Below are 27,355 nucleotides of genomic sequence, written 5' to 3'. Positions count from 1 at the left end.
GATCGAACAGTAAAAGTATCCTGTTTCCGAGGGGATTTCACGCTTCATTTGATGAGCGTCCTAGGGGAAATTCGTTGCGATGTTATGTTAAGCGTTTCTGATATGTTTTTCACATATTTGTTTATAAAGTGGAAAATCTTTGATCACAACTAAGAAACTTTCTAAGAGGAACAAATTGATTTGGACAAATAATTTTTAATTTGGAAATATTATGAATAAAATTAAATTTTAAAAGAATAATTTGTAAGAAAATATTACTAAAAAAAATTACTAAATTAGTAAGGAATAATAAACTACACGCATCAGCGGAAATCTTCAAATGAAGAAAAATCTTATGTGTAATTTTTTATTATATATCTTAGTATATATCTTATTATTATCTCTTATTTATTTCATTTTTGAAAAATTTGCAATATTTTTTTCTGTAATTTTTTTGATTATATTTGATAATCACTATTAAAATAATTAAACGAGCTATTATATTCTGCACTTTGTAATGAAATTTATATGCTTCGATATTTTACGTGAAATTTTAATAAAATAAAAGTAATGGAATTTCTATACGTGGGTTTGACACAATTTTTTAATAACATTTTAATAAATGGAAAGAGATTTATTTTATTTATCGAACTGCAGAAATTCTTTCAATTTAAACTAATTCCATTATTTTCGCTTTAATTAAATTTCCACGTTTTGTCCGTTTAATATAAAAACTTAAATTTTTATTAAGTATAAAAATTTTAATTTCTAAAATGGAGAAAAAATACAAATTAAATGCATCTTTTTAATAGAAGAAAAGATTTCTTTATTAAACTTTATTTTCCAATTAATTCTCACTTCTCAAAGACACTTCATTTTTTCTTTTAGCTTGTTGAGAAAAGAAATTGCAAATTATTCAAATATTGTAAAAAAAAAAAAAAGTAATTAAAAAAAAAAACACCGCGTTAAAGTATCAGAAAAGAAATTAACCGTACTCGATACTTTTCTAACCATTCTATATTTACGTTCAAAATGTATTATCATAATTTTAAAACAGTTGAATTAAATTACTTCAATAATTTATTGTTTAAAGCATCGAATAATCGCAGATAACTACAGCGCCAAATGGCTGAGATTACACAAAGAGCGGATCAACTGTACTAAACTACGAATAAACATATATATAATAATATTTTTCTATAATTTTAAATATTAATATATTCGTTTAAATATTTAAAATTTTGAATATTTAAAATCTTAAAATTTATTATCAGAATATCTAAAAATATACGAGTAATAAAGTTTCTAATTCATTCATTCTTGTTCCCTCAACAATGTTTAAAAAGTTTAAAACGATTATCTTTCATAGAGGGCAATGGTTTCTGATCATCTAATCACAGTACTGCACGCTAATGGACAGAGAACCGAAAACAGTTCTTGCCTCTTGAATAAATATTGTTCGAGCATTTCAAACAAACTTATTAAACTTACAGAGTATTTTATTAATTATTTATTAATTATTTATTAATTATTTTTTTATTAATATTTTTTTATTAATTATTTATTAATTATTTATTTAAACTTTATTCGAAATTTTAATCAATTACTCTTTTAATAATTCTTTATTCAAATATCAATAATTACGGATTAATAATTCACCTGTAATAAGAACGAACGTTGTTCGTTTATTTTGATAAATAAAGTTATAACTTTATTTTAACTAGTCATTTTTTTCAGCTCGGTCTAGTGGCCACGTCTGTTCACGCAGAGATTTCTATGCAAAAAAAGTCCATCACGAAATTTTACGATTCCGGTGAACCGATAGCGGGTTGACCGGTTATCTAATCTTTGCACGGCGAAATGTACACAGGCGAGGTGCACATGCATGCAACGTGCTCGTTAATCGTTGCACCGTTTCCAAGGACGAGAAGGGAAAATAAAGAGAGGGTTAAAAAAACAGATCGACCGAACTGAACTGAATTGTTTCGCGTGAGCTGAGCAATGTGCCCGGCAAAAAATGGCTCACCCTTGCATTACGATCGATCTTAAAAAAAAAAAAAAAAAAAACGTGCATTGGATTCGTTGCCGCGCACATACCACTACCATTTCACATTTTAAGAAATCCTTTTCTCTTAAACAGTGTCTGTGCACATACTGTGAATTCGTGGTATTGGTAGAAATTTCCTCTCGCTCGGCAACTCATTTTCCACTGAGCTCTCAAAGTCGAATTACGTTCTATATTTATATTTAGTTTCGAGTATTTGTGCTACTATCGTGTCTTTTTTTTTTTGACATCGTTTTGAACATCTCAACCCTTTGAGGACGAATGTCATCAAAGTTGAGTAAAATTAAATTAATAATATTATAATTAAATTAATAAATAAATTAAAATAATATAGTATATTCGTAGAAGCAATCTTTTATCTTTATTATTTGAATGTTTTGTTTATAATCTCGTTTCGTGTAGAAAATATCCTCGTTCTGCTGTGAATCAGAAAATCAAAGAAAGAAGAGAGAGAGTGCACAAAGGATTAACATAGATCGTGTATACAGAGATGTATACAGAGAAGCTTTAATAAAACGTAGATAAAACGTAAACTTGGCTATTTTCGAGATATAATCAATTTTTGTTTTAGCATCATGAGCGTCATGACTTACAATTCTACATCTTTCTCTCAATATCCTCGTTCAATTTCCAATATCGCATATTTCTTGCACAAAAGTGTGCCAATTCTTCGTCTATAAATGACTTAACGAAATTGAATCCAAAATATACTTGTCAAATAATTCGAGATCTGGATTTTCGAAAGAGAATTTTTGCAGAATTTTTCAAGATGCAATTGAATTTTTCTCCATTGTTTATCTTTAAACCCTTTTTTACTCGCTATTATATTCTACGTGATATGTATGTCCAACGTTGAACACCACCACATTGTAGAGAACAAAATATTAGCTAACATTTTCGTTCAATTTCGATTCATTTATCTGACCGATTTTATTTTATTTGTCAGAAAGGTGAGGGAGTAAATCGCAAAGCTGACTGGGTTGGCAAGCTGCGTCTCGACGATGGTCGACGACGAGGAGCAAGAGGAGCTCCGGTGCACAGGAAGCGACATCGAGATCGAGGAGTACACCGACACCGAGGACTCGCCATATGTCGCTTATCAGGCCACCGATAAGCTGTTTGATACCGACAGGGCAACTTGGCAAAAATTCAGCTTCATCGCCACCCTTCTGACCGTCGTCGTGTCCATTACCTTTTTGATTATCACCTATCCTCTTTATCTCGAAAGTGTCAGCTACGTGTCCAACGCTTACACAGGTATATGTCTGAGAATCGTCAGGCCAATGTTGAATCTATCTTCCCTGGCGCAGGCTCATTCTATCGTTTTTTTTTTTTTTTTTTTTTTTNNNTTTTTTTTTTTTTTTTTTTTTTTTATCCTCCTTTATCGTGATATTCGCTGCATTTCTAATTTTTCAAATAATACGTTTAACGTGTATTTACCAAGATATTAACTTGTTTGTAATATTGATTATTTGATACAGTTATCGATTAGAGTTACGATTCTCTATGAGTATGTATAACGTGAAATATATATACGTTGAATATTAACGAGAAATGCGAAATTCATTTTAAATTAAATATTTAAATTGAACGGGATATTATTATTGAGACTCGTTTTCTTTTATTAAAAAAGGTTTTCAATTCCTTTCTTTCAGGACTTCTCTTCACTGCCTTCTTCTCTGCCTTCACCCTGGGCATCATATGCTTCATCTGGGGAAGAATATATCCACCACCGGCACTGATTCCAAACAGCTTGCGAATCAAAATCCCCCGTTGCGCCCTTCTAAAAATTAGCCTGATTTACGCGTTCTCTGGTATAGTGATCACCCTTTCCATGGACCGGGATAGAGTTCTCTGTCATCTACAGGATCCCATAAAGGGCATCACACTGGTCTTCTCCCTGGTCTATTACTTCTTCTTCTGTCGCAAAAGTAAACTTTCTTCTTTTGCTATTTTTTTTTTTTTAATAAAGAAAAATAGAAAACAGGTATTATCGATTGCAGTGATGAGCTTGCAGAGGATCTTTTCGAGCACCACTATAATAGTGGGTCTTTTCATAAGCGTGGATTATGGCCTTTGTGATGAATTTCGATGCAGGGGGCGGGAGGTTTCAGCACACGTCACAACTATAAAGGGAACTTGGGGTGTGAAAGCCATTTGGACCTTCGTTTACGTGGGCGCCCTCGCTGCTTTCGCTATGTTCTTCACCCTGCTCGAGGAACACTATACCACTGAGGTGATTAACTTTAATGAAGAAAAAAAATTCTTAAAAATATTTAAGTTTTTCTAATCGTTTATCCGTATATTCCAGCAACAGAACATGTGCCAAATAATGGCCAGCCAACAGAACTCTTTCCTGTACACGGTTTCAAGATTAGTGTCTTCTCGAGACATTCGTAGACGAGGTTCCGAGGAGGAGGGAGGTAGACTGCTTCATGTGACCGATCCTGACCCTACTATAAAACCAAAACACATTCCAAAGCCTCCAATTCTTGAGACGCTGTTCTACATTCATCTGATCGCCTTCTTCGTTATTCTGTCAATGTGTTGGATTGACACGTTACCAGGAATAGGCAGGGTATGTTCATATTGATATATGATAGGAGCATAAGTGAGATTTATGATATTCGAAGAAATTTTCCACGTGGAATCTTCTCTCATTGTTTTTGAATATCGAATTCATTAAATCTAACAAACGTTCTAGGATGATGCTGCCTAAGATAGTTTTCGAGGAAATGATACTTGAACTTGCATATAATTTAAGATATCTCAGGAATGCAACATGATCCCAAGCCGAAGAGTGACGATATCATCCTCTTAATCGAGAAGATTTATGACAAACATACGATTAATTCCTGATTATCATCAAACACCGGCCTAATTCGAGAAATTTTTGACCCTTCATCAAAAATTATGCCTCATTGACACTTTGTGAACACGTCGATACGATAAATAACTCTGACACAATCATCTAACATGATGAGACTATCCCCTCTTGTATAGACACTTAATACAATTGACTTATCGTTAAGAAAATATATCACTTTATATATATATAGATTAAGCTTCCATCCAACACTATTGAATAGGTATATTCATATTACAAAATTATATATGATTCTCTTTTTTCAATTCAGGGATTGTCTCCAGTAGAATTATACCATACCGTAGAGCATGGGTTCACGTGCCATTTCAACAACAGCGAAGCTTGTTCGAATATTTCTACCCACGGCTGGATCTTCTTGATCGCGTACATAGTATTCTCGATTTCCGCGCTCAACTTTCTTTCCATGTGCGAGAGCGCTGTCTTCACTGTTGCTGCCGCCACTGTATCTCTTCCTCTGTCTGGTATCTGGTGGAGCATTTATAAAATGGATGTTCATGGTGGTAAGTTAGCGACATTTAATTATGTATCAATTATTGTTGTTATTGTTTCCATCAATTGATTTTTATTCTCTAATAAAAATAATAAAGTTTGGTGCTTCCCTCGCAAGCGATTAGAATTCTCAAATGAAAAATTTCAACAGGTTTCATCACATGGTCTCCTGGAGTGACGGGAGAATTGATCTGTGCACTGCTAGGTCTTCCTGTAGTACTTCTAGGCTTGGGTCTCCTTGTTAGGTCACACTTCCGGGATACTCAGTCCTATTATCTAACCATGCAATCACCTAATGTACAATGTGAATCTTGTCAAAGATGAACATCCCTTAGAAGACCATCTTAAAAGCCTTCTTTTGAAAGATCTTCAAAATCTCCATCTAGAGTCTTTGCGATTAACTCTGGAACATAAAAAGTATATAATAATCATTCTATAAATTTTTGTTTAAATTTTTGCATAGTAAAAAAAAAATTTGACATTAATATTTTATAAAAATTAAATATAGTAACAAGAAGAAAGTTGAATACTCTGTGTAAAAGAGAATTGTGCAATAACTTAAGATTGATTGGGGATAGTAATCCAAATAATTTCCAATTTTGGTACAGATTTGCCTTGTATGTTTTAATAATTCAATATTTAATATAGATATATGGATAACATAGATACGGATCGTGTTGGTTTTTACTATCCTTAATCGACAGAGTATTCTTTCTTCTATATTGGAAGAAAGCTTTCTTGTGCACAGTTGTGATAAAAGTGGTGGCGTGGAGTCGAGAGAAACGATAATATTGATTATTTGGTGCACATAAAATACACAAAAAAAAAGAGTGAGAAAGAATGAGAGAAAGGAGGAGGAAGGAGAGAAGCGATCAATGTTTCCTATGTAATTTATCACCGCGAACATCCGTCTAGTTACACAACGTTATTGCCAATTTATATTTTATTTTGATAACGAAAATATTTCGGAATTTTCGGAAATAGAGAACGTTCGAATTACGTATATTGAGAATAAATGTATGTATAAATGTAAATGAGTGTGATGAAGAAAAAGAACAAAGATATAGAAAATATTTTATATAATCAAGTATCATAATGTACACTGGATTGAAAGTTGCATCATAATGAAACAGGCAAGGTGTCTTTGTTATTGGTTGCTATGTTAAATAAATGTCTAGCAAGTAAAATTGAGAATCTAATGTCTCTTGCAGAGAAATATAAAAAAAAAAAAAAAAAAAAAAAAAAAATAGAACAGTTTAATCTCCGTATCCGCAAATTTCTAATTAAAAATATATAGATTTTAATTCTAGAATATTTTTTAAAAAAATCATTAGATACATTTTGTTTATAAAATTTATAAGAAAAAAAAAATCATTGAATCATCATGTTTGCATATTTTTAGAAAATATTTGCGAGATTCGATTTTATAAAATTACTGAAATTTAAAATACGGAGACTTTACTATCTGGCAATAAAGCAATTTCTGGTTTCCCGCGATTCTGTGATCTGTCATTTGTGTATCCGCTTTGTGTACACGCAAATAATATTGAGATAAGTACGCCAATTTCTTTAAGACATACTTGAAGAAAAGAAGAAGCAAATTTTTCAGTATTACAAAGTCAAGTACAAGAAAATGCGTGTGTACGTGTGCAAGTATATGTAAAACAAATATGCACGAACAAATTTGAACTTGTTCGAAATAAGTTTTTACTCGATAGAATGTCTGACTGTCTTTCCAGTATAAATGTGTGATCCTTTTTTATGTGACATTTGTGACAATTTCAATCATTTATTATTATTGATGTTTATTATTGTATTTAATAGCAAATATTTTCTCATTGCGCTCAATATTCTACTAACATTCAATGATATATAATGATATGAAAATAGAGTGTTTCTAAAAAATTAGATTCATGTGAATCTCTTTAAACGAATAAAATTCGTTTCGAAATTAAATAGCGAATTAAGATATAAAGTTAAATTTACATTTAATTTTTATGAAATTACATAATATGAAACGATATTTTACAATGTACACAAATATGTTTTGTAATTTTATCAAATATTTTAGAAACACTTTTAATCATTACGTGCATATACTTAATTAACAAAGCCTTATGGCTTTGTCAAATTATCTATTTTTAAAAACCTTGTTTTCCTTGGTACTTTACGAGCGTTTCATTTTATATTCATTGAAGTGAATCGTTTCTCTGTTACAGTCATTCCCACTCCTCCTTCTCCCCGGACTATCACATAAAATCCTAAAAGATCAAAAATTTTCCGCGCAAAATCAAAAAAAAAGAAAAAAAAGAAAAAGGAAAAAAAGAAAGAAAGAAAGAAAAAACCTTCGAAAGTGGCTGAGAAAAGAAGCCGAGTTCTATTCTCTAGTGATTATAATGACTCGTGTAAACGATAGTTAATAAATATTTATTAGATTCGTACTGAGAATAGTGAAACACAGAAACATAGACGTTGTGAGTTAAGTGTAGTTTATTGTTGGCCAATGTTAAGATGGTAGAAATGTAAGCGGTAAAGGAATATTCGTTGTTGGAAATATGTCAATCATATTCTATCGCAGAAGCTATATACGTCCACAACTTTTTTACACTGATAATAAACATTCCAAATGTAATTGTATCAGGATTATGGAAAGGATGGACTTTGAATATTCTCTTCTGTTATTTATATTAGAATATTTTATTTCAATCTCAGACTCTTTCTCTTCATTAAATATTTTTGATTTGGTATATTTAAGAAATAATAATTTAAAAATGGAGAATTCCATTCTAAGTTGTATATTAATATAATCTGTCATATCATGAACACATTACGTTAAATTTTTATTGAATTTTTTAAATTTTTAATTTTTAATTAGTATATTTATTTAATTGTAAGACCATAAGAAAATTTAGGATGTTATCACGGTCCATTTTTTCTTTAATCCTGCTCTTGTTGCTACAATAATAATCGTCGAAAATGAAAGAAACAATAACAAATGTACTACTATATTATTACATAATAGTCGCAGTATTTGATCGTATATATACGTATACATATATATATATATATATTAAGAGTAAGTCATGTTATACAATTATAATAACAAAGAGGAAATATGTTTCAATTTGTAGGAAAATTGAATTATAGGCAAAGTTATGACAAAGAAAATGATTCTAAACTTAAAAAAAAAGAAAAAAAAAACGCAAAGAAAATAAGTTCAACCCTAATTCACAGGGAAATAAAAATTGAAAAAAAAAAAAAAAAACATTATGAACCAGAAATGTTACGCTTAGAAAAGATTAATAAGAAATCTACAAAAAAAAAAGAAAAAAGAAAAAAAAGAAAGAAAATGAAAAGAGGGAGGGAAAAAAAATATTAAATCGTTGATTTCGAATAATTTATTTTCGAGGAATCATTTTCATTGTGCTCGGCGTCCAATATGAATCGTTGTTTTAATTATAAAATCATTATAGCTGGTCAACCCTTTCGGGCCTTCCCCTGTATATTTATCCAATAAGACGTTGTTCAATTGCGCTTGTTGTTATTGCCAAATGTTGAAAAGAACGAGAAATATATTCTTTCTACAATTGTCTTCAAAGTCACTGGCTTTTTGGGATAGTGATTTATTTTTTTACCAAATGCTTACGACCTTGAAGGGTTGACGTTTTCTAATCAAAAAAAAAAAAAAAAAAAAAAAAAAANNNAAAAAAAAAAAAAAAAAAAAAAAAAAAAAAAAAAACAAAACTGACTAGATAATGAAGAAAAGAAGAAAAGAAAAAAACAAAAGAGATGAAATTAAAATTTCCTTTGCACGCGCCAAATCCATCTGTTTGAAGTGAAATGGAGGTATCGTTGCATTTATCTGGTTGGTTGTGGTATTAAATATTTTTATAAAAAGATCGTAGTACGTTCCAATACTGATTACAATGGTAAATTAGTGCGCAACATGCTACGCAATGCGAAACGAGAAACGCGTATCTCGCATCTCTCTTTCAGATAGACGCTTTATGAAATTTGGGGGAAAAAAAAAAGGACTATTTACCAGCGATCAGCAGTGCCGACATGTATACACGACATATATATATACATATATATTTATACTGGGTGTCTTCCCCGCAAATATAACGTTAATTATAATATTTCCGTAGCTCGTATACAGTAGAATTTTCGATTTCCGGTTTGCCAAATTAGTCCTACACTTTTCATTGAATTTTTTTTTTTTTTTGGAATTTTATTGAAATTTTCCAACTTCATATCTCATAGTTGAGAAAATTCATTTTAGAATGATTTTATGTATCTGGAATTTATTTATCGTGTAAAATTTTTCATTTTCCTTGGAATTTTTTGGCAACCAAGAGATCGAAATTTTTAAACAAAAGAAATCCAAAATTTTGACGACGGAATACAACGAAATTAAAATTTCTTTAAACATTTATGATAAAAACAAAATTTTGTTTGGAAAAATTGCATTTTATTAATTTTGAAACGAAACTTGGAAAGGATTTAAATCTTTTTAAGTGAAATATTTTGGTAAAATTTAAGTGTGTATTATCAGTATCGCAATATATATTTTCTCTTTCACAAAATATTCTTGAGAGGCAATTTTATAAGAAAAAAAAAAAATTTGATAAAAATAGAAAAAAAAAAAAAGAAATAAATGTATCTCCGTTGTCAATGTTTGGATTTCGTAAATTACGCTCAATATATTCACTATATATATATATATTTAACAATTATGTACCAGATTGTAAATGTGTTAATACATATATATATACTTATATAAAAAAAAAAAGTCGCCGAATAACATTTATCTTTTCGTTACTAGTCGTCCACTCGTTGATATAACAAGATCAATTATGTTACTGAAAGCAAAGGCCAACTAACGAAGTTAATTATGCACCAACAACCAGACACTCGTGAGATAACTTACAATCTCTTCACTGACGAGTTTTTTTAAATTCATCTTGAGAACCCTTATGTTTCTAGCCACCACTCTCTTTCTTTTCTTTTTTTTTTTTTCCTAGAATTTTTTTTTTTCTTTTCTCAGAAAGATATCTTTCTAAAAATTATATCAATCATTTCATCAAAATATATTATGTTATATTTACGTTATATATTTATTATATTTTGTATAATATTGTTTTATCAAAAGATCTTGAATTTTTAGGTAGTGACGAAATTCTTGGCACGATGGTACAAAATAAATGATTGGATCCCTTCTTTCTATTTTTATTCATTCTTGGAGAATGATATACAATGGTGATAAGATTTTTTTTGATATTTAAAAAAATTTTTTTTTTTTTATTTTCATGAGACACGTTTCAGAAATAAGTATATTATTTATTTCTCATTTTCATTCAATATTACAATTCCCATACGACTTTTATAAAATATAAAAATGCACTACTGTAATTTATCCACTCATTTTAATACTTTATAAAAATGTCTCTTACAGTTTTAGAATCTGTAACCTGGCCGTTTTATGAACGCTTCCTATCCTCTCGGACATTTTTCTACCATTGGACACATAATCATCGTAACGAACTTCCTGCAAAACGTCGAATCCCAATTTATCTGCGATTCGTTGGCTGTAATTCGAGGCGAACACACCGAATATTATCTTTGGAGTAACGCTCTGCTCCAGAATAATCCCGTCGATCGATGTTCTTCTCCTTGTGCCATTAAGTAGCCCTCGACCGAACTCGATACACCTCTGCATCATTTGACGGCCGATCCCACGACCTTGGTACCGTGGATTGGTGCCAAGATAGAACACCTCCATCGCTCCGTTCGTATTGTACCTCTCAAAAATATCCACATTGTCAATCTGGCCAAACGAGAGCAATCTCGATCACTGATTTCTTTGAAAATTTGTGTAATAGTAGTTTTTAATGGAGTTTAAAATCGTAGTGTACACAGAGGTCTCTCTTCGAGTCTCTAATTAAAGTCTGTGATACAAGCAACTGAGGCTGAATAAATTGGAGGTGACACTTGATCTAAACGAGGCAATTCAGCCAATAACCAACGAATACTCACGTCATCGAGAAACTTGATCAATTTTCTACACGTCTGATGCTTCAAATTCTCCTCTATGAACGTATCCAGCTCGTTCTTCTCATCCTTCCTCGGTTTCGCCTTTAAAGGTATAAAATAAATGAAAAGGAAACTTTCAAGGAAAGGTAATTCCATTAAAGTGGTATGAAAATTTACGTGAAGCTTGTTAAACGCCACTGCTGCCACTTCATCAGTCTTCTTGTCAACAGCAATCAACGTCATTCCATCTTTGATAACTTCCTTGAAGAGCAGATTCATTTCTTCTGGAGCTCCATCCTCTTCGAACATCCCCAAACCTATAGCCAGGTTTTCCTGTTTCATAGTCTCCGCCTGTATAGCCAAAGTATCCTCTACCTTATCTCTGGTGAGTAATTTATATTCCAGTTCATCGTCACAGTCGAGAGACATGGTGAAAATAACTGGAAAATTATTGAAATATTTGAAAATCAAAATGTCATTCACACGTTTTTTTATAAATAAACTGCATTGTTTCAGCTTTTCCATTATTTTATTTTATTTTAAGAAACGAAAATAAAAACCTTTTATTTTAACAGATTGATGAACAATGACAAATGAAGAATCAAATAAAGAGCAACTCGTTTGCACAACAAGGTACAACAATATTTAAGAGAGAAAAAAAAAACGATCTTCCCGTCTGCAGATACTCTGATAGAGTGAAGCTAGTTTCGAGCGACCTACGCTCTATTAAAGCTTTTGTTGGTACAGCTCTACTGTCTTGATAAGCAGTCTTCATTTTTCAACATCCAATAATCCATGCATATTGAGAAAACGTTTCTGTTATCTCTGCACATTGTTAAGTTATGAATAAAACGCAATTATCTGTCACTTTAAATTTCCTTAAATATTTTCAAGAAAATATTAACAATTGCATTGGATATTTGAATGTATTTGACAAAAAAAAAAAAAAAAAAGATTCACTAACTTTACACAGAATTTTCTCGAATAATAACACTTCAATAATACCTTTTGTTTTCTCAACAATATTGTATGTATTTGCTGGTTTTTCTTCAGCTATAATTATCGATAAACAGTGTTATTTCTTATCGCGCGTTTACATATTAGTTCATTCACTATAAGTTGATAACATAAAATTACATTTTATAAATACGGTTACAAAAATACGGAATGATTTTCTTTATTTATTTCATTATAGAATTTAATACGAGAAAATATATTTTTTTATGATATAAAATCTTATAGTTTTTAAGAGTAGAAATCAATCGATATTATCAATATTAAATCTTAACAATTAAGTTTTATCTAAGACAATTTTTTAGCAACCAAGATGCAGTTTCGATGCTCATCTCCTATATTTTCGCTAAAAACTTTATTATTGAAATGGAATTCATCATAGCTGATTGAAAACAAATGTTCGAATCCACACTTCGTCGCTATCTTCTGCGAATAATTGGAGGTCATGATTGCTGATATCACGTTAGGTATTTTTTCTAGGTTTTCTATAATATTAGAATCATTTATCGTGACTGGTGTTTTCACAGGATTTCCCTTTTTTAACTCCTCTACTATCTTTATCGATGAAGTTACCAGCAGCTCTCCTATCCTACACTTTTGATTAGAAGGCAAAGTGGCCAAAAACATGATTTCAAAGATACAATCGGTGTTATAGTGCTTGAACAAATCTATCCTGCTGTCTATATTTATCATGAAATCTATCAAGGCTTTTGAAGATTTACACTTGCAATTATCCCTGAATATTTCAAAGGTACTTTTCTCTGATGAATTTTTGAGAAGCTGAAAAACGAAAGTAGGTCTTTTTTTATTATTTTAAACAATGAAATACGTATACTGAATGTTTTTTCTTCACCTGTATTTTGTTGAAAGCCACTCCAATAACTTTCCTATTGTTTGTATCAACAGCAACAACACTAACCCCATCCTTCGCTGCATCAAAACAGAGTTCCTCAAGTTCTTTGCTTGCACCGGATTCTGAGAGTAAGTCTACAGCTTTGCATACATTCTCGTGGTAAAAAAAACTTTTCCTTATCACATTAAGAGCACCTTCGAAGGTATCATCGGTCAGAGACTCGAAGACGATAGCCCCATTGTTTATGGAGTCCCAGATACCATATGGTGATGTTCTATTTCACATTTTGGAATAAAATCAAATGTAAATTTTTTTAAGAATAACGATAAAAATTAATGATTATATATTAATATGGTTAATATATTCTTGTTAAAATGAAAATTTTATCAAAAGAGATATTCTAAGTGGAATTAAATGATTGAGAATATTTTAAATAACATTAAACATTTTTTGTTAAAGTTTTCAATTAAAATATAAATATTTAATATAAATAATAAATAAATATAAATAATTAATAATTGGAGAAAAAAGAATTCAATTTTTTACTTAATTTTTCTCTGTTTCTTTCTCACCTCATATTAGAAGAAATCTGCAAACTATAGTGAATCACACTAAACTGACTATCACTTTTTAATTTCTTGAGAATATAAGGCAACATATATAGTATAGCTTAGTATAGCAACTTATATAGTTATCGCGACCTATCAGCAACGTATGTAACGATATATATATATATAAATTAATGTATAATTAAAACGCATCAACAATATCTTCTATGTTTATTAATTTATTCAATTTTTTCTCATTTTATCAGCGTATATTTGAATTACCATAAAAAAAAAACCGATTGAAAACGAGAAAACAAGGATAAAAGAAGAAAAAGAATCGTAATTTTTACACGATTCTATCAATCGAGCGATTGAGAATGGAAGTAGTTCATAAGACGCAAGGATACCTAGAAATTCTTTGGAGTCGAATGAACCATTATATCCAACAACAATATGAAGTAATGATTGAGAAATATGATATATGCGAGTCAGTGAACTAGTGTGTGCCAACTAGATAGAACGTGAAAATATACATCAAAGATAAATTTAGTTGCCCCACAGATCGTTGTTCATAGCCATGTTCAAGTTAATTTGATTAGTTAATGAGACTTATCTTAGTATGTCAATGAACTTGAAATTCTTCCTCGAAGTTGTTTTGCCAGAGAAAATCTGTTGCTAATATTAGGCACTTCTAATTAATTAGTTTAAATATATGCTTATTTTTTTAATTACATATAAGTTATTTAGCTTTTATAACTTATATAACTTATTTAGCTTTTAAAAGATTTTCAGGATTGATAAATAATTCTATAGTTTAAAATAATTGATTATTATTTATTTCTCATATTATTATGAGAAATAGCAGGATTTTATTTGTAAATAATGGATTATATGTATAAGTATTATACATAAATACATAAATAGCTGATATACTTGAAAATAGTAGAAGAATAAAAATAATGATTTCAAAATTATAAGTTAATTGTGATAGAAATAAATGATGATAATTATTTTAATTGATTTAATTAGTTTAAGATTATTATGATTATTTTAAACTATTAAATATGCAAAATTTATTCAATATTTTATTTTGAATTGAGAAAAGATTCAAATTTGAATGAACATAGATATAAATAGTATATAAATATAATGATAAATATAATGAAATAGTATATAAATATTTTAAATATAAAAAAAATAAAAAAATTTTAAAAAGTATTTGTTTAAATAAAGAAATATTTTTTTTTAAATAAGAAATACAATTTTTTTTATTTATTTCGTACTTTTAATATTCAAATAAAAATTTTTCAAATGTCGATTAAAATATTAGTTATATTATACCAGAATTGAAAACATATCAGAAGATACATTGATATTTTATCATTAAGAATATATATTTCATAGAAGATATTCTGTCATATGTCAAAAGCGAAAAATTAAATTAATTATCGAAAATTATATCAATGATTAAAATGATTAAATATGATTCAATATATGATATACATGATTATATATTATATTATGTAATATATTTTATTAATGTTTATAATCAAAAATATTTTTTAATTGTAAAAATTACTTTTTTACTACAATAATTTTTTTCTTCTGCAATATTAAATATTTTGAAAATTCCTATATCTGTAGATTATTTATATGAACGAAATAATATGGAGAATGTCATTATAATTCTTGACAATGAAACATATTTTTCGCAAGACTTTGAATATAGAATTCTAAATTATTTCTTAAGTTTAAATATAGAGATTGTGCAGTTAGTATTATCGCATTCTATAGTAATATCATATGATGAATGTTTCTAAGAGAAAAAATTATTGATTGATTGGATTGCAATAAATAAACAAACAGATTATTAAATGAAAATTATAATAAGAAGTCGCTAAATGATTAATTAATTACTTGATATATTATAATAAATATAAAATAAATAGAAAGAAATAAGTATTTTAAATTACAAAATCAGAAATGTTTTTTGTGCATTTTATCATCAATTATTAAAATTATGTTAAAATAATAATAAAGAAAATAAATAGCCATAGAATATAATTATTGATTAATTGATAATTTTTAATATGATAAATGGGATAAATGTAAGAAACAAAAAATTTATATTTTAATATATATTTAGTATCATATATATATTTACAAAGAGAATATGAATCACTGGTTTTAGAAAAATTTTATGTAACTTGTAAAACCATAACAGAAACAATATTATGCGGAGGAGTATCTTGAAATATAGGGCGTCCATCGTCATCTCTATAATTCAAAAGATCCACATCCATTACACTTTTCAAACCTAATTTTTCCGCCGCTTTTTTTGAATACAAAGATGTATATACTCCAAATATGAATCCTACATTCGGGATGGTATTTTTTACGAAAAAAATTGCTGCAGCCATTAGGGATTTTGAAAGTCCCTTCCTACGATAATTCTTATCCACGGCAATTGCATAAAATTCCACGGCTACTTTGGAATCTGGAAATTTTCCATATAAATCAGCCTTTTTACTGATTTCGCATAAATAATTGAAATATTGTTTCATTAATTTATTTGCAGGTGAATTATTAGTAAACGCTGCAGAAATCTCATCAGTGCCATTATGAAATTTTGAATTTTTACTAACTATCATGAGATTTACACCAATGATCTTTTTTAATGATTTTTCAATCGCTATAATACATGGTGAAAATTTGAAAATCGTACGTATTAGTCGTTCATGATCGATTTTCATTGATTCCTTCTCTTCAACTGTTATAGAATTATTATCTTTCAGACTTTTCAACATAATCTCTTCCTTATCAAAATTTTCGTGTAAGAAAGATAAAATTTCTGGTAAATGGCTGTCATTCGCCCGTTTAAGAATATATAGATTATTTGACTCCATTATATTAATTGAATAAAAATTATTTCATATTATTTGATTCCATATATCTATATATATTTTTTGAATAAAAAGTAATGGCAAAACAGAAGGCTACATTACCAGTTTATATTTTATTCCATTAAATTAAATTATTTTCACTTAAAACAAATTTGCATTTTATGTTTGTATTTTTTATTTTTATATTTTGTGAATAATTATTTTATAATGTATAATTTTTTGTTTATGTAGGTAAAAAACACGTTATAACTTAATATTTTTTGTTATTACAATGAATCGTTCAATGAATCACTCGTTACTCGAAAGTAAATTCTTGGAAATACTATACATAGTAAAGTCTTATCTGATTGGTCAATATCTCAGTTGGATTATAATTCATTGATTGAAAATGTGATTTGTTTTAATATTTAAATAGTTCTATTAAAATTAAACGTTTTTTCTATTTTTTTAAATAAGAAATTAATAATATCAATTTTTAAAAAAATAAGAATCTAAAAATAAATATAAAGTGAATAATGTATGAACTATTGAGAAGTTTGATACTTTGATACTTAATATTTTGACGCTTATAAATTTAAAGGAAATTTAAAATTCATAATTGATTAATAATAAAAAAAACTTAGAATTAACTTAGAATTAATAATATTGATATTATATAATAATTGGAGATAATTATTATTGAAAAAACTTTTTTAAGCAATATTAAAATTATCGCCTCATTTTCGAACGCGCTCTTCCATTTTCGCGGCAGAGTGCGCAGTTGCGCATGCGTACATTAGGCATGATAACAAAATAAGATGGCTGACCAACGAAACAAATAGAGCGCCGTTGTAAATAACAAATGGTTCAAACACGTTTTAAAACGGAATTTCTTTAAAAAGCAGCCACTACACGGAATTCTGGAATCGCCTCGGTATTGGTGTTTCGTGTTTCCACAGTGTGGAATCATTATAGTGACAGGCAACGTGCAGTGGTGCATTCCAAGCCACGATTCATCGTTGAATGCGTCACGCGTGTGCATGATCATTGAGGAGAGCAATTAAGGAAAGAGCGAGCTAAGAATTACACATTGCCAGGATGCAATTGCGAAAGCAAGATTACCTCGCGTTACATCTCCGCTTACGGCTCGCCTAGCTCCTCATGCTAGTCTCGTCTTCCGAATTGCTTGAAACACAGCATGAAGGAGATGCTTGGAGGGTGCTGCGTGTGTTCTGATGAGAGGGGTTGGACTGAAAATCCATTAGTGTATTGTGATGGCCAAGGTTGTACCGTTGCTGTACACCAAGGTTTGTTTGTTACATAGATTATTACTATATTTTATATAGGATTGAACTATATTTGCATAGGATTGTATAGGACTATATTTTGTATAGTTTAAATAAAAATATTCAATTGCAATGATATGTTATGATGATTTTTCAGCTTGCTATGGTATCGTTACGGTACCCACAGGACCATGGTATTGCAGGAAGTGTGAATCACAAGAACGTAGTGCTCGTGTGGTAAGTTCTATAAATGATTTTTTTGAAAATTATATTTTATTTTATTTTTTAATTATTTTATAGCGCTGTGAATTATGTCCAAGTCGAGATGGAGCTCTTAAGAGAACAGATCAAGCCGGATGGGCACATGTGGTCTGTGCTCTTTATATTCCAGAAGTTAGATTTGGTAACGTAACAACAATGGAACCAATTATTCTACAATTGATACCATCTGAAAGATTCAGTAAGGTAAAGATTTTCTAAACTAGAATAATTTTCTTAATAATTATTTAAAATAAATCATATAATATGGTCATTGTAGTCATGTTACATTTGTGAAGAACAAGGAAGAGGTAGTAGAGCAAATGTAGGAGCCTGTATGCAGTGCAACAAGACTGGCTGCAGGCAGCAATTTCATGTTACTTGTGCTCAGGCTCTTGGTTTGCTCTGTGAAGAAGCTGGCAATTATTTAGACAATGTAAAATATTGTGGATATTGTCAACATCATTACTCAAAATTGGTTTGTGTCACATTATTTAAAAAATATTTCTCTATAATTTAAATTGATTATTTCAGTCTTGATTATCACAGTTTTATTTCATTTATAGAAAAAAGGTGGTAATGTAAAAACAATACCACCTTATAAACCAATACCTGCTGATAATGGTTCATCAGATTCATCTCCTGAAAAAGAAGCAGAGACCCCAATAAAATCTTCATCAAGTGGTAAACGAAAGAGTTCCAGCTCTAAATCTGCTACAAATTCTAAAAACAAATCAAATACTAGTCCAAGTCTAGAAATAAATGGCATTGCTGATGATAAAAGCAGTAGCGGCCGTAATACACCCAAAGACAACACCACAAATTCCAGTAAATTCACCACTTCCAACTTCGTAGAAACGATTGTCACTCAATCGGAGAGTGTGTTTGGACATGACGGAACAACGTCCACCACTGCTACTATGGCAACAACAATTAAATCAGGATCAAATTCAAGTTCTGGCCATAAAAATAGTGGACAAACGAAATCTAATTCTTCATCATCGAACAAGACTTCGAGTCATAGTAAAAAGAGAAAGACAGGAGCACGAACACCGACTGTAATAGGAAACGAAAATTCAAATCAATCGGTCAGTTCTGAAGCCAGTGGTTCAGTTGTGGTTGCCGTCAGTTCTGTTATGCAGCAAGCTGTATCAAGTAATAATGTACAAACAACCATAACTGAAGCTACAAGCTTAAGTACGACCACTGAACCAGAAAAATCAAAAAAGGTAAATAAAAAAATATTTGTTTTTATTTTGGTATATTTTATATTCTCAAATATTCTTATTAAGTTAAAGGTGGAAAGTCCCATTCAATCATCATCAAACACTCCAGTCACTACCGAAGTGACTACTACACCTGTGATAATGGCAGTAACACAATCTCAATCATCAATTGTTACTCAGTCACCAACAACTACTTCAAATAGTATAGTAGTATCAGTTCCATTGACTGCAACTTCATTATCTAGTACAGTACAGAGTGTGGTAACAAGTGCTCCAACTCTATATCAACAATTGCAACAAAGTATCATAACTACCGCAGCCGCTACAGAAGCCAGAACGAGTGCTATGTCGAATTCAGAAAGATTTATCACAGAAGAAACTCCAGCTAAAAGATCTCGGTAAGTTCGGATTAAAATTTTAATACTGATTTTTTTTCAATTTGAAATTTTAGTAATAAAAATAATAATAATATTATATAATATATAATAAATATTATTTTTTCTAAAGTTTTTAACTTATATTAATATTAGGCAATATCATAATAATTTATAAAATAAATATATAGTATGAAAAGAAGTAACGAAATTTCATGAAAATTTGAACAATTTAAAATGCGCGCCAAAATTGAACGCATCAAAATGGTTGACTAATTGGATAAACAAGTCTTTTTGTTTTTAACCTTTTATGTTTCGTAAAAATTATTCAGATATAAAAATCTCATTTAATATGGATTTTATTCAAAATATCATTTCATTAAAATACTATTGTATTGCTTAAAATCTTCGAAAAATATTGTGTTTATTAAAAGATGTTCGCGACACTATTACAAATTATACAAATGGAAGAACGAATTCAGGATTACTTTTTATTTCATTTTTATATGATATATATTGCAAAAAAATTCTGACAGAAAGAAATTATTGTAAACAACTATGATTTTTTTAACGTTTTTTAGTTTGTCTGTAGCTTTAAGAATACGTTGAGGTTATGTTTGTTTTTTCTACCACAAGGGGCCTCAAGGGCAACGAACGAAGGAAAGGAATAACGTGATGTTAACGGTAGTGCACAACGGTCTGTTTATGTTACATTTTATATAATATTCATTTCTGCAGAATTTTTTGAATATTTTTATTTTTAAAATTACATGAAAAAAGTTAATGAAAAATTGAGTGTAACTGGATACATAATCATGCATTTTGTTAATTTCTTAGTTCTCAATCATCAGATAAGCAAGAAAAACCTCGTAAACCAAAACGTGGGTCATCAAATAGTCAGCCAGCATTACCACAAGTACAACCACAAACACAACAACAACAATCTCAATCGACCGCTTCATCTGTAGTAACATCAGTATCTAGCAGTGCAGTAGTAACAACATCCAAAAGAGGAGCAAGAAGTAATCATCAAACTCCTCCACCTGCTGTAACTGTCGCACCTGTACCATCTATTATTCAAGGACCAACACTGAGCAGTGGGCATTTTAGTAGTATTGGCTCTAGTTCTACGAATACCATGGGTCCTACTGTCAAAGAATCTCCTCCAAGTAGTCCGGGTTCTGAAAGTATGAGTAGTAATGGACCAGGAAGGAGAAAAAGGAAAAGTGCGAGTGCGGCTTCTACAACACCAACACCTTCTGCATCTAGTACTCCAACACTTACAAATCCGAAAGAAGAAAAAGATGTAAAATTGTAAGAAATAGACATGATTGATATAATAATGATATAAAATGATTTATTATATAAATAAATCTAATTTGAATATGTATTAGATTTCAGAATGGAGTTAGTGCACCACATATGTTAGGAAATCAATTAAATCCAACCTCTACAATGGCACAAAAAATGTCTGATACCCTTTCCCAAGAATTAGAAGCTCATTCTATTTTTACAGAAGCTAGTAATTCTACAACAAATTTAGTTGGTCCACAATTACATAGTCGAGTAATTGCATCTGTAAGTATTTTTGAAATCACTCTAATATGATTTTATTTTTTAAAAAAAATAAAGTGTTTCCATTGTTATTCTAACCATAATGTTATTTTACAAACAGATACGGTCCAATCAAACAGGTGCACCGCCTACGTCATTTTCTTCGGTTTTTAACTCTTCTAACAATACAAACACTAATACAAGCACTACCACTAATGCTAGTACAACCAATACCGGTTCTTTAGGCGGTGGAGCAATACCCCAAACACTTGACCAACTTTTAGAAAGACAATGGGAGCAAGGAAGTCAATTCCTGATGGAGCAAGCCCAGCACTTTGACAGTGAGTGTACGGCAAGGAAAAACATGCTTTCAGTTGCATGGGTTTGGTAAAATTGGGGATTTCCTCATTCGATCGAAAAATGAATGCATGGATTATTTTGTTTATTGTATCTTCATTGAATAATAGACTTGTACATCAAAGATACGTAATCAAAATTATACTGCTTTCTGGCTTGTTTGATTCATTAATCATTATATGGATTAAAGAAAAGTTTTACAAATCATAAAATTTTTTTTTATAGTTGCTTCTCTACTTTCTTGTCTTCATCAATTGAGAGCGGAAAATCTTAGGTTAGAGGAACATGTAAATAGTCTTCTGCAAAGAAGAGATCACCTATTGGCTGTGAATGCTAGACTTGCAATTCCTTTGACAACTCAACCTAGTGCACACCCAGGTAATTTACTTGGTTTGTTTTATTGAATATTTAAATATTTTAAATATTTAATAATAAATTCTATATTATTCATAAACAATTATAGTGAACAATATACATCCAACAGTCAACCCATCGCACCCCAATGTCCCACATCCCGATGTTCCACCAGGAGCCGCGGCCCCTGTTCCAAGAGTTACTAGGGAACCACGAGTAAACAACACATATATGCCTCATTCGAGTTCCAGTAATCATTCTACGACGTTAGAAAATGGTTTACCTCCAGATCCATCTCCTCCAGCTGCAGCTTCATTGTCACAATATCAGCACCGAACATCGTTAATTGCACCTCAGCCAAGTCCAACAATCAGGTAACGTAATTATGCTTTATTGATTATGAGTACTGATACTGCAAAATTAATTTTTTACAATTATTATATACAGACACAGCCCAGCTGGAAATGCATATCATCAAGGACAACCTAGTAATATAGTATCTCCGGCACCGGCTAGTAATTCTAGTGTAGTGAGAAACTCATCTGTTACACCAGATCCTCTACGTGGAGTACCAAGGTAAAAGAATTTATTACGAGTAAACAGTACAACAATAAAACAAAGTATCTTTTATTTATTTATTTTAATAATTTTAAAATGATTTTAAAAAATGAAGAATGAATTTAAATTAAAAGAATAATATCGTAAAAAATAATAAAACGAGATGAATTTTCAAAATAGATATTCATATAATACATTTTTACATATAAAATTACAATTTTATATGTTATGTATGTTATATCTATATATTTTTACATATAAATTTACAATTTTATATTTTAGATCAGTGCCACAATCATCGAGCAATTATATGCCTTCAATGTATCAACCTACGATGTCGAGTCTGACAAGTAATCAAGTAGGTAATGTTCACAATCTTCATTCTCATGGACCTTCTCCACCCAGTCATGGACCACCAGGAAAACCCAGCTGAAGATAGGTGGAAAGCAAGGAAAAGTATACTGCGTCCGATGACAGTAGACGCGGTGAGGTGTCATCGCCGTCCGAGGCGTGCTACCATCTTTAAAAATGAACAGAGGGAAGTTGTTTATTCTTCGTGCTTCTTTGCTAATTGGTTCGATCTTTGATTGGTCTCTGATCAATAAATGTGATCAGTTTGATAATTCAGTATCTATTGACTGGAAAAGTAATATAAAATATTAATCAAAAGAAAACATTTGCATTTATCAATAATTGTAATTCACATTTTTTGTTTTTTGGTGAATTTCGAGCAATTATCTATCTATTCAAAGTTAGATTAGTTCTATAATAAGGATAATAGAGGCCTTGCAAATTCGAACGAAGAAGCAATTTAGAAATAGAGATTTTTTTCTTTCTTTTTTTTCTTTTTTTCTCTCTCTTTCTCTCTTTTTCTCTTTCCTTTGGTTGCACGTCATCGAGCACGTCTGAGACAATCTTAACATCATCATTATCCATCATTGTCATCGATATTGTATGATGATACAGTAAATCCGCAGATGTACAAATTGTAGATTGTAAGTTAATCGCGACTAATAGCAATAATGATTATGAAGTAGATGTACATTTTACAAAAAAAAAAGAAATCATGTGTGAGTCTGGTGGTACGACAAGGTCACTCATTTTTTCTATAAAGACATCTTTTTCTAAATGTTTCACTATTATTTTAATAGAAATTTATTTTGCGGATTTCTTTTAATGAGCTCGCAAAAGATAAAATTAAAATTGTAAATATTTTGTAATTGACCCATTTCACGACCTAATCGATGTATATTTTAATCTTATATGTATATATATATATATACGTATATATATAACGTACAATATACTTAGCATATAATTTGAGCACTGCCTTCCATCAATGAAATGGCCGTGAAATGGGTCGAAGAAGTTATTTTTATTCATAGAATAATGGTTCTTATGGTTTCTTCAGAGCGGTTAATCGAACTACGATCATTAGATGGGAATTAAGAAAAAAATTGAAGTTATATCTAAATGGAATATTATTACGCGCTTCGTTTTCGCATAAAAAATCCATTTGCGATTATTCTTGGTTATATCTTGCCTTTTTTAATGGCAGCACATTTTATTTGGATTCTTATTCTATCAATAATATAGAATTTCGACTTTTGTCGATATGAGAGACGTAATCAAAAAAAAAAAAAAACAAAAAAAAAAATAATTTTAGCTCGAAACTAGAGCTATTTGTATTAATGAAATTCTATTCGTTAAAAATTAAGAGTTATATACAATAAGGAGAATAATTTTTTGTCTCTCAGTTCGTCAAAATAAAAAAAATTTCATTTAAGAATTATCTATATTTTAATGTTAAAATATGAATTTAGTTTTGTTTTTTAATTAATATTTAGCTAGTAAGGATTTTTACACTAATCTTTTTTATTCTGTTGTAGGAAATAAAATTTTAAAACGAAAAAGTCAATGTTACCATGTTGTGTTCTCAATTGGAAAGTATTATTTTTATGGACGGACAATTTTCGATAATGAAAAATAATGAATGTTCATAAGGAATCCAGAAAAACCACTAGGCTTACTTAGTATGATAAATGTGGCATCAAGCGTTCACGTCACCACTCAGGGAAAATCGATTTATTAAAATTCTATCGAGTTTTCTTCATGTACATCAATTGTAGCGAGCACGAACACTATTTCATATCATACATTTTTGAATCCAAAGAAATTATTTTACTTTCTTTATTTCTTCGTAGTACTTAAGTGTCAAATAATAAATTATTCGAGTAATTTCATCAAACAAAAAATATTTAAGCTTTTTAAAAATTTTTTTTTTATTTATGAAAATTTATATATTATTTTTAAAGTGTACGGTAGCATATAGTGTTCAATGCTACAATATGAAGAAAATAATATTCATAATTGGTGATTTATAGTCGAAAGTATGAAATGGTTTCCAAAAAAAAATCAAGTGATTATTGAAGACAACAGTGTGTTTTTATCGACGAAGAATATTTTATGCGTTTATTATCTCAATGTAACGTTGCTGTACTTTTTTAAGATAATATACATTATGATAGAAGGGCAAGAAAGAATGAGAGAGAAGAAAGAGCAAAAAAGGCGAGAACAAAGCGTGTATAAGTGAAGTGTTAAAAACAGAGAGCAGTTAATGATAATGATATTTTTACACAGCAGACCGTGCCAAATTTTTGCAATCGAATCATTGAACTCCCTTGAAACTCTTGAGCAACATGTGCCTAAGTAACTGTTGTTTAAAATCTTGGGACTGGAATTGCTTTATATGATGGAAAATGAAAAAAAGAATGAAATTTAAACATTGCTCCTTTTTTTTTTTTTATGCTCTCATTTATTTTGTGTTCATTTTTTAAAATTCTTCGTGTACAAATAAATTATTGTGTTCCTAATCCGCAGTGGATCGACTGTCAGAGATTTTTTTCGTTTGAAAATTTAACTTTAATTTGACCAAAGTCTTTTCTAATTCTAGGCTGCATTGGATTTATATAGAATGGACAAAAAATAAAAACTGAAATGTTTTTATGCTTAAAATTACAAAATTCTTTTTTCGGATGAAAATTATACCAAGACTTTCGAATAAACGAAAATTTTTTTGTTAAATTTTGTATAAATTCAATGTGAGTCTGTTCATTAGACTTTTCTATTCGCTTGTAGTTTAATTGTAAACTTAAATATTTGGTACCTATATAACTTATGTACACAAGAATCGTTTAGGATAGATACGGTGTATCATTAGATTTGTTCGTATTAAGGACTTTGTATGCTCATAATAATAACAAAATAATTATTCAAAAATCAGCGAAACAATGAGCAAAAACTATTTATTGGATAAATTAATTGCAGACTGCTCGAGTGCACTGGAAAGAGACCACGTAGTCCCATTGATGAGATAAAATCAATTTATTTCCCAGCCGTGCCGACATAAAAAGACAATTCAGACAATTGTAAATCATGAAATCACAATGTCCAAGCGGCAGCAATGCTTTGATTGGCCGAAATATTGGCACAGATCGTATTGTAGCATTTTGATACTCGAGATCTCTTCGCTAAGAATCATTGTTGGACAATTGAATGTGTAAAAAGAAAAAAAAAAAAAAAGAGAAATGAAAAAAAGAAAAAAAAAAATATGTGTGCAAGTGAACCAAACTTGTCGCCGTTTGTGAAGCGTGTTTTCATTTTTCTACGAGAATTAGCTAATATCCCTCCCGCGTCTCTGGACGAACGAACAGACATAAGTAATTCATTGTAAAATAATTGTAATACATAAAGAAGAAACAATAGCTAGAGAATGAGAAGGAGATGAATTTACTTCGTCTCGATTCACTTGTCGGTTTTCCCAAGAAGCGTGCCGGTTTAACGTGAAACTTATTGTACTAGATATTTGTAAAAAGATTGAAAATCAAATATTTTCTTTTTTTTTTTTTTTTTTTTTTTTTTTTTTGGGACAGCCTACAAGTTACAGAAAGCGCTAGCTATTTGTGTAAAAAGATGAAAAAGTATATCGAGAGAACACTTTGAAGGCTGCCGCGTCCTCCGGTAATCTTTTGTATATTTTCAAGTGAGAAATGAGCAGCTAAAAATCCGGGGCTGCTCCGTGGCTAATTTATGGCTTCAAATTGTCCTCGTGTTATATACGTTTGTATCGTACATCTAAGGAAATAAGGAAAAGGAATATGTCGAGCGAAATGCCATATATGTTTCCATATAGGTGGAAAAANTTTTTTTTTTTTTTTTTTTTTAATGTGTTTAACAACATAATTTTCTGGTGACATCGTCCACCCCTAATAGGTACCCTGAATTTAATCGAATTAGTAGTATAGGATTGTTATTTTATTTTATTTTATTTTTTGTATTATTAAGTTTAAAAATTTCAAATTTAAGACTTTGAGTTTTAATCATATTTTCATATTGTTATGAAATCTGCTCAAGATTATAAATAATCACGGGTGCTCAAAATTATCTTGGAATGTAGATATTTTACAACTTTATTTAATAAATTTTTAATATACAATTAAGAAAAGTATAAGATTTACTTCTTTATCTCAAATTTATAGAATATTCTATATATATATATGGATATAGAAAATATGTTAATTTCTATAAAGAATGTATTACACAAAATTAAGAAATAAGGGAAATCACTGATTTAAATTC

The 27,355-nt window shown here is 29.8% G+C and overlaps 5 protein-coding genes and 1 long non-coding RNA gene across 12 annotated transcripts in view; 3 read left to right on the top strand and 3 right to left on the bottom strand.

Annotated features, from left to right (window-relative positions):
• LOC122717102 overlaps positions 1–6,607 on the top strand; it is a 66,851-nt gene extending 60,244 nt beyond the window's left edge. For 2 of the 3 annotated variants that reach the window (XM_043940841.1, XM_043940842.1), the window contains 6 exons: positions 2,991–3,301; positions 3,700–3,975; positions 4,048–4,280; positions 4,356–4,622; positions 5,182–5,431; positions 5,572–6,607. In XM_043940841.1, coding sequence (XP_043796776.1) covers positions 3,046–3,301; positions 3,700–3,975; positions 4,048–4,280; positions 4,356–4,622; positions 5,182–5,431; positions 5,572–5,744 — 1,455 coding nt within the window. In that variant the 5' untranslated portion in view covers positions 2,991–3,045 and the 3' untranslated portion in view covers positions 5,745–6,607. The remainder of the gene's footprint in view (positions 1–2,990; positions 3,302–3,699; positions 3,976–4,047; positions 4,281–4,355; positions 4,623–5,181; positions 5,432–5,571) is intronic. The other variant, XM_043940843.1, reaches the window with a different exon arrangement.
• A 4,092-nt stretch (positions 6,608–10,699) lies between these two features.
• Positions 10,700–12,126, bottom strand: LOC122717105. Its single transcript, XM_043940853.1, has 4 exons — positions 12,014–12,126; positions 11,631–11,893; positions 11,457–11,555; positions 10,700–11,247 (listed from the first exon to the last, which is right to left on the bottom strand). The coding sequence occupies exons 2-4, from the start codon at positions 11,880–11,882 to the stop codon at positions 10,870–10,872; spliced, it is 729 nt and encodes a 242-aa protein (XP_043796788.1). The 5' UTR covers positions 11,883–11,893; positions 12,014–12,126; the 3' UTR covers positions 10,700–10,869.
• LOC122717106 lies at positions 11,413–13,822 on the top strand. 4 transcript variants are annotated; one of them, XR_006347147.1, is made up of 7 exons: positions 11,413–11,599; positions 11,684–11,838; positions 12,029–12,194; positions 12,773–12,934; positions 12,995–13,218; positions 13,374–13,448; positions 13,523–13,822. It is a non-coding gene; the product is annotated as an uncharacterized LOC122717106 (long non-coding RNA). The 4 variants fall into 4 exon arrangements; XR_006347146.1 differs by having other exon boundaries at positions 12,995–13,260; XR_006347144.1 differs by lacking the exon at positions 13,523–13,822 and having other exon boundaries at positions 12,995–13,260; positions 13,374–13,510.
• LOC122717104 lies at positions 12,754–14,055 on the bottom strand. Its single transcript, XM_043940852.1, has 3 exons — positions 13,893–14,055; positions 13,321–13,594; positions 12,754–13,247 (listed from the first exon to the last, which is right to left on the bottom strand). The coding sequence occupies exons 1-3, from the start codon at positions 13,976–13,978 to the stop codon at positions 12,756–12,758; spliced, it is 852 nt and encodes a 283-aa protein (XP_043796787.1). The 5' UTR covers positions 13,979–14,055; the 3' UTR covers positions 12,754–12,755.
• Positions 14,056–15,991: 1,936 nt separating this feature from the next.
• LOC122717211 lies at positions 15,992–16,985 on the bottom strand. Its single transcript, XM_043941056.1, has one exon. It carries the CDS (start codon positions 16,772–16,774, stop codon positions 16,067–16,069), a length of 708 nt encoding a protein of 235 aa, XP_043796991.1. The 5' UTR covers positions 16,775–16,985; the 3' UTR covers positions 15,992–16,066.
• A 607-nt stretch (positions 16,986–17,592) lies between these two features.
• LOC122717078 (protein AF-10) lies at positions 17,593–26,921 on the top strand. 2 transcript variants are annotated; one of them, XM_043940799.1, is made up of 13 exons: positions 17,593–18,057; positions 18,194–18,273; positions 18,337–18,501; positions 18,575–18,772; positions 18,861–19,523; positions 19,593–19,918; positions 20,732–21,208; positions 21,289–21,472; positions 21,570–21,789; positions 22,031–22,183; positions 22,269–22,533; positions 22,607–22,735; positions 23,000–26,921. In XM_043940799.1, exons 1-13 carry the CDS (start codon positions 17,949–17,951, stop codon positions 23,148–23,150), a joined length of 3,120 nt encoding a protein of 1,039 aa, XP_043796734.1. In that variant the 5' UTR covers positions 17,593–17,948; the 3' UTR covers positions 23,151–26,921. The 2 variants fall into 2 exon arrangements, with proteins under 2 accessions (XP_043796734.1, XP_043796733.1); XM_043940798.1 differs by having other exon boundaries at positions 19,587–19,918.
• Positions 26,922–27,355: the final 434 nt, after the last annotated feature.

Source organism: Apis laboriosa, unplaced genomic scaffold (genome assembly GCF_014066325.1).
Source record: "Apis laboriosa isolate Shangri-la unplaced genomic scaffold, ASM1406632v1 scaffold4_cov146, whole genome shotgun sequence".
NCBI classification, from domain to species: Eukaryota; Metazoa; Arthropoda; class Insecta; order Hymenoptera; family Apidae; genus Apis; species Apis laboriosa.
Note: the sequence above shows the minus strand (reverse complement) of the source record. Positions and strands in the feature narration are given on the sequence as shown.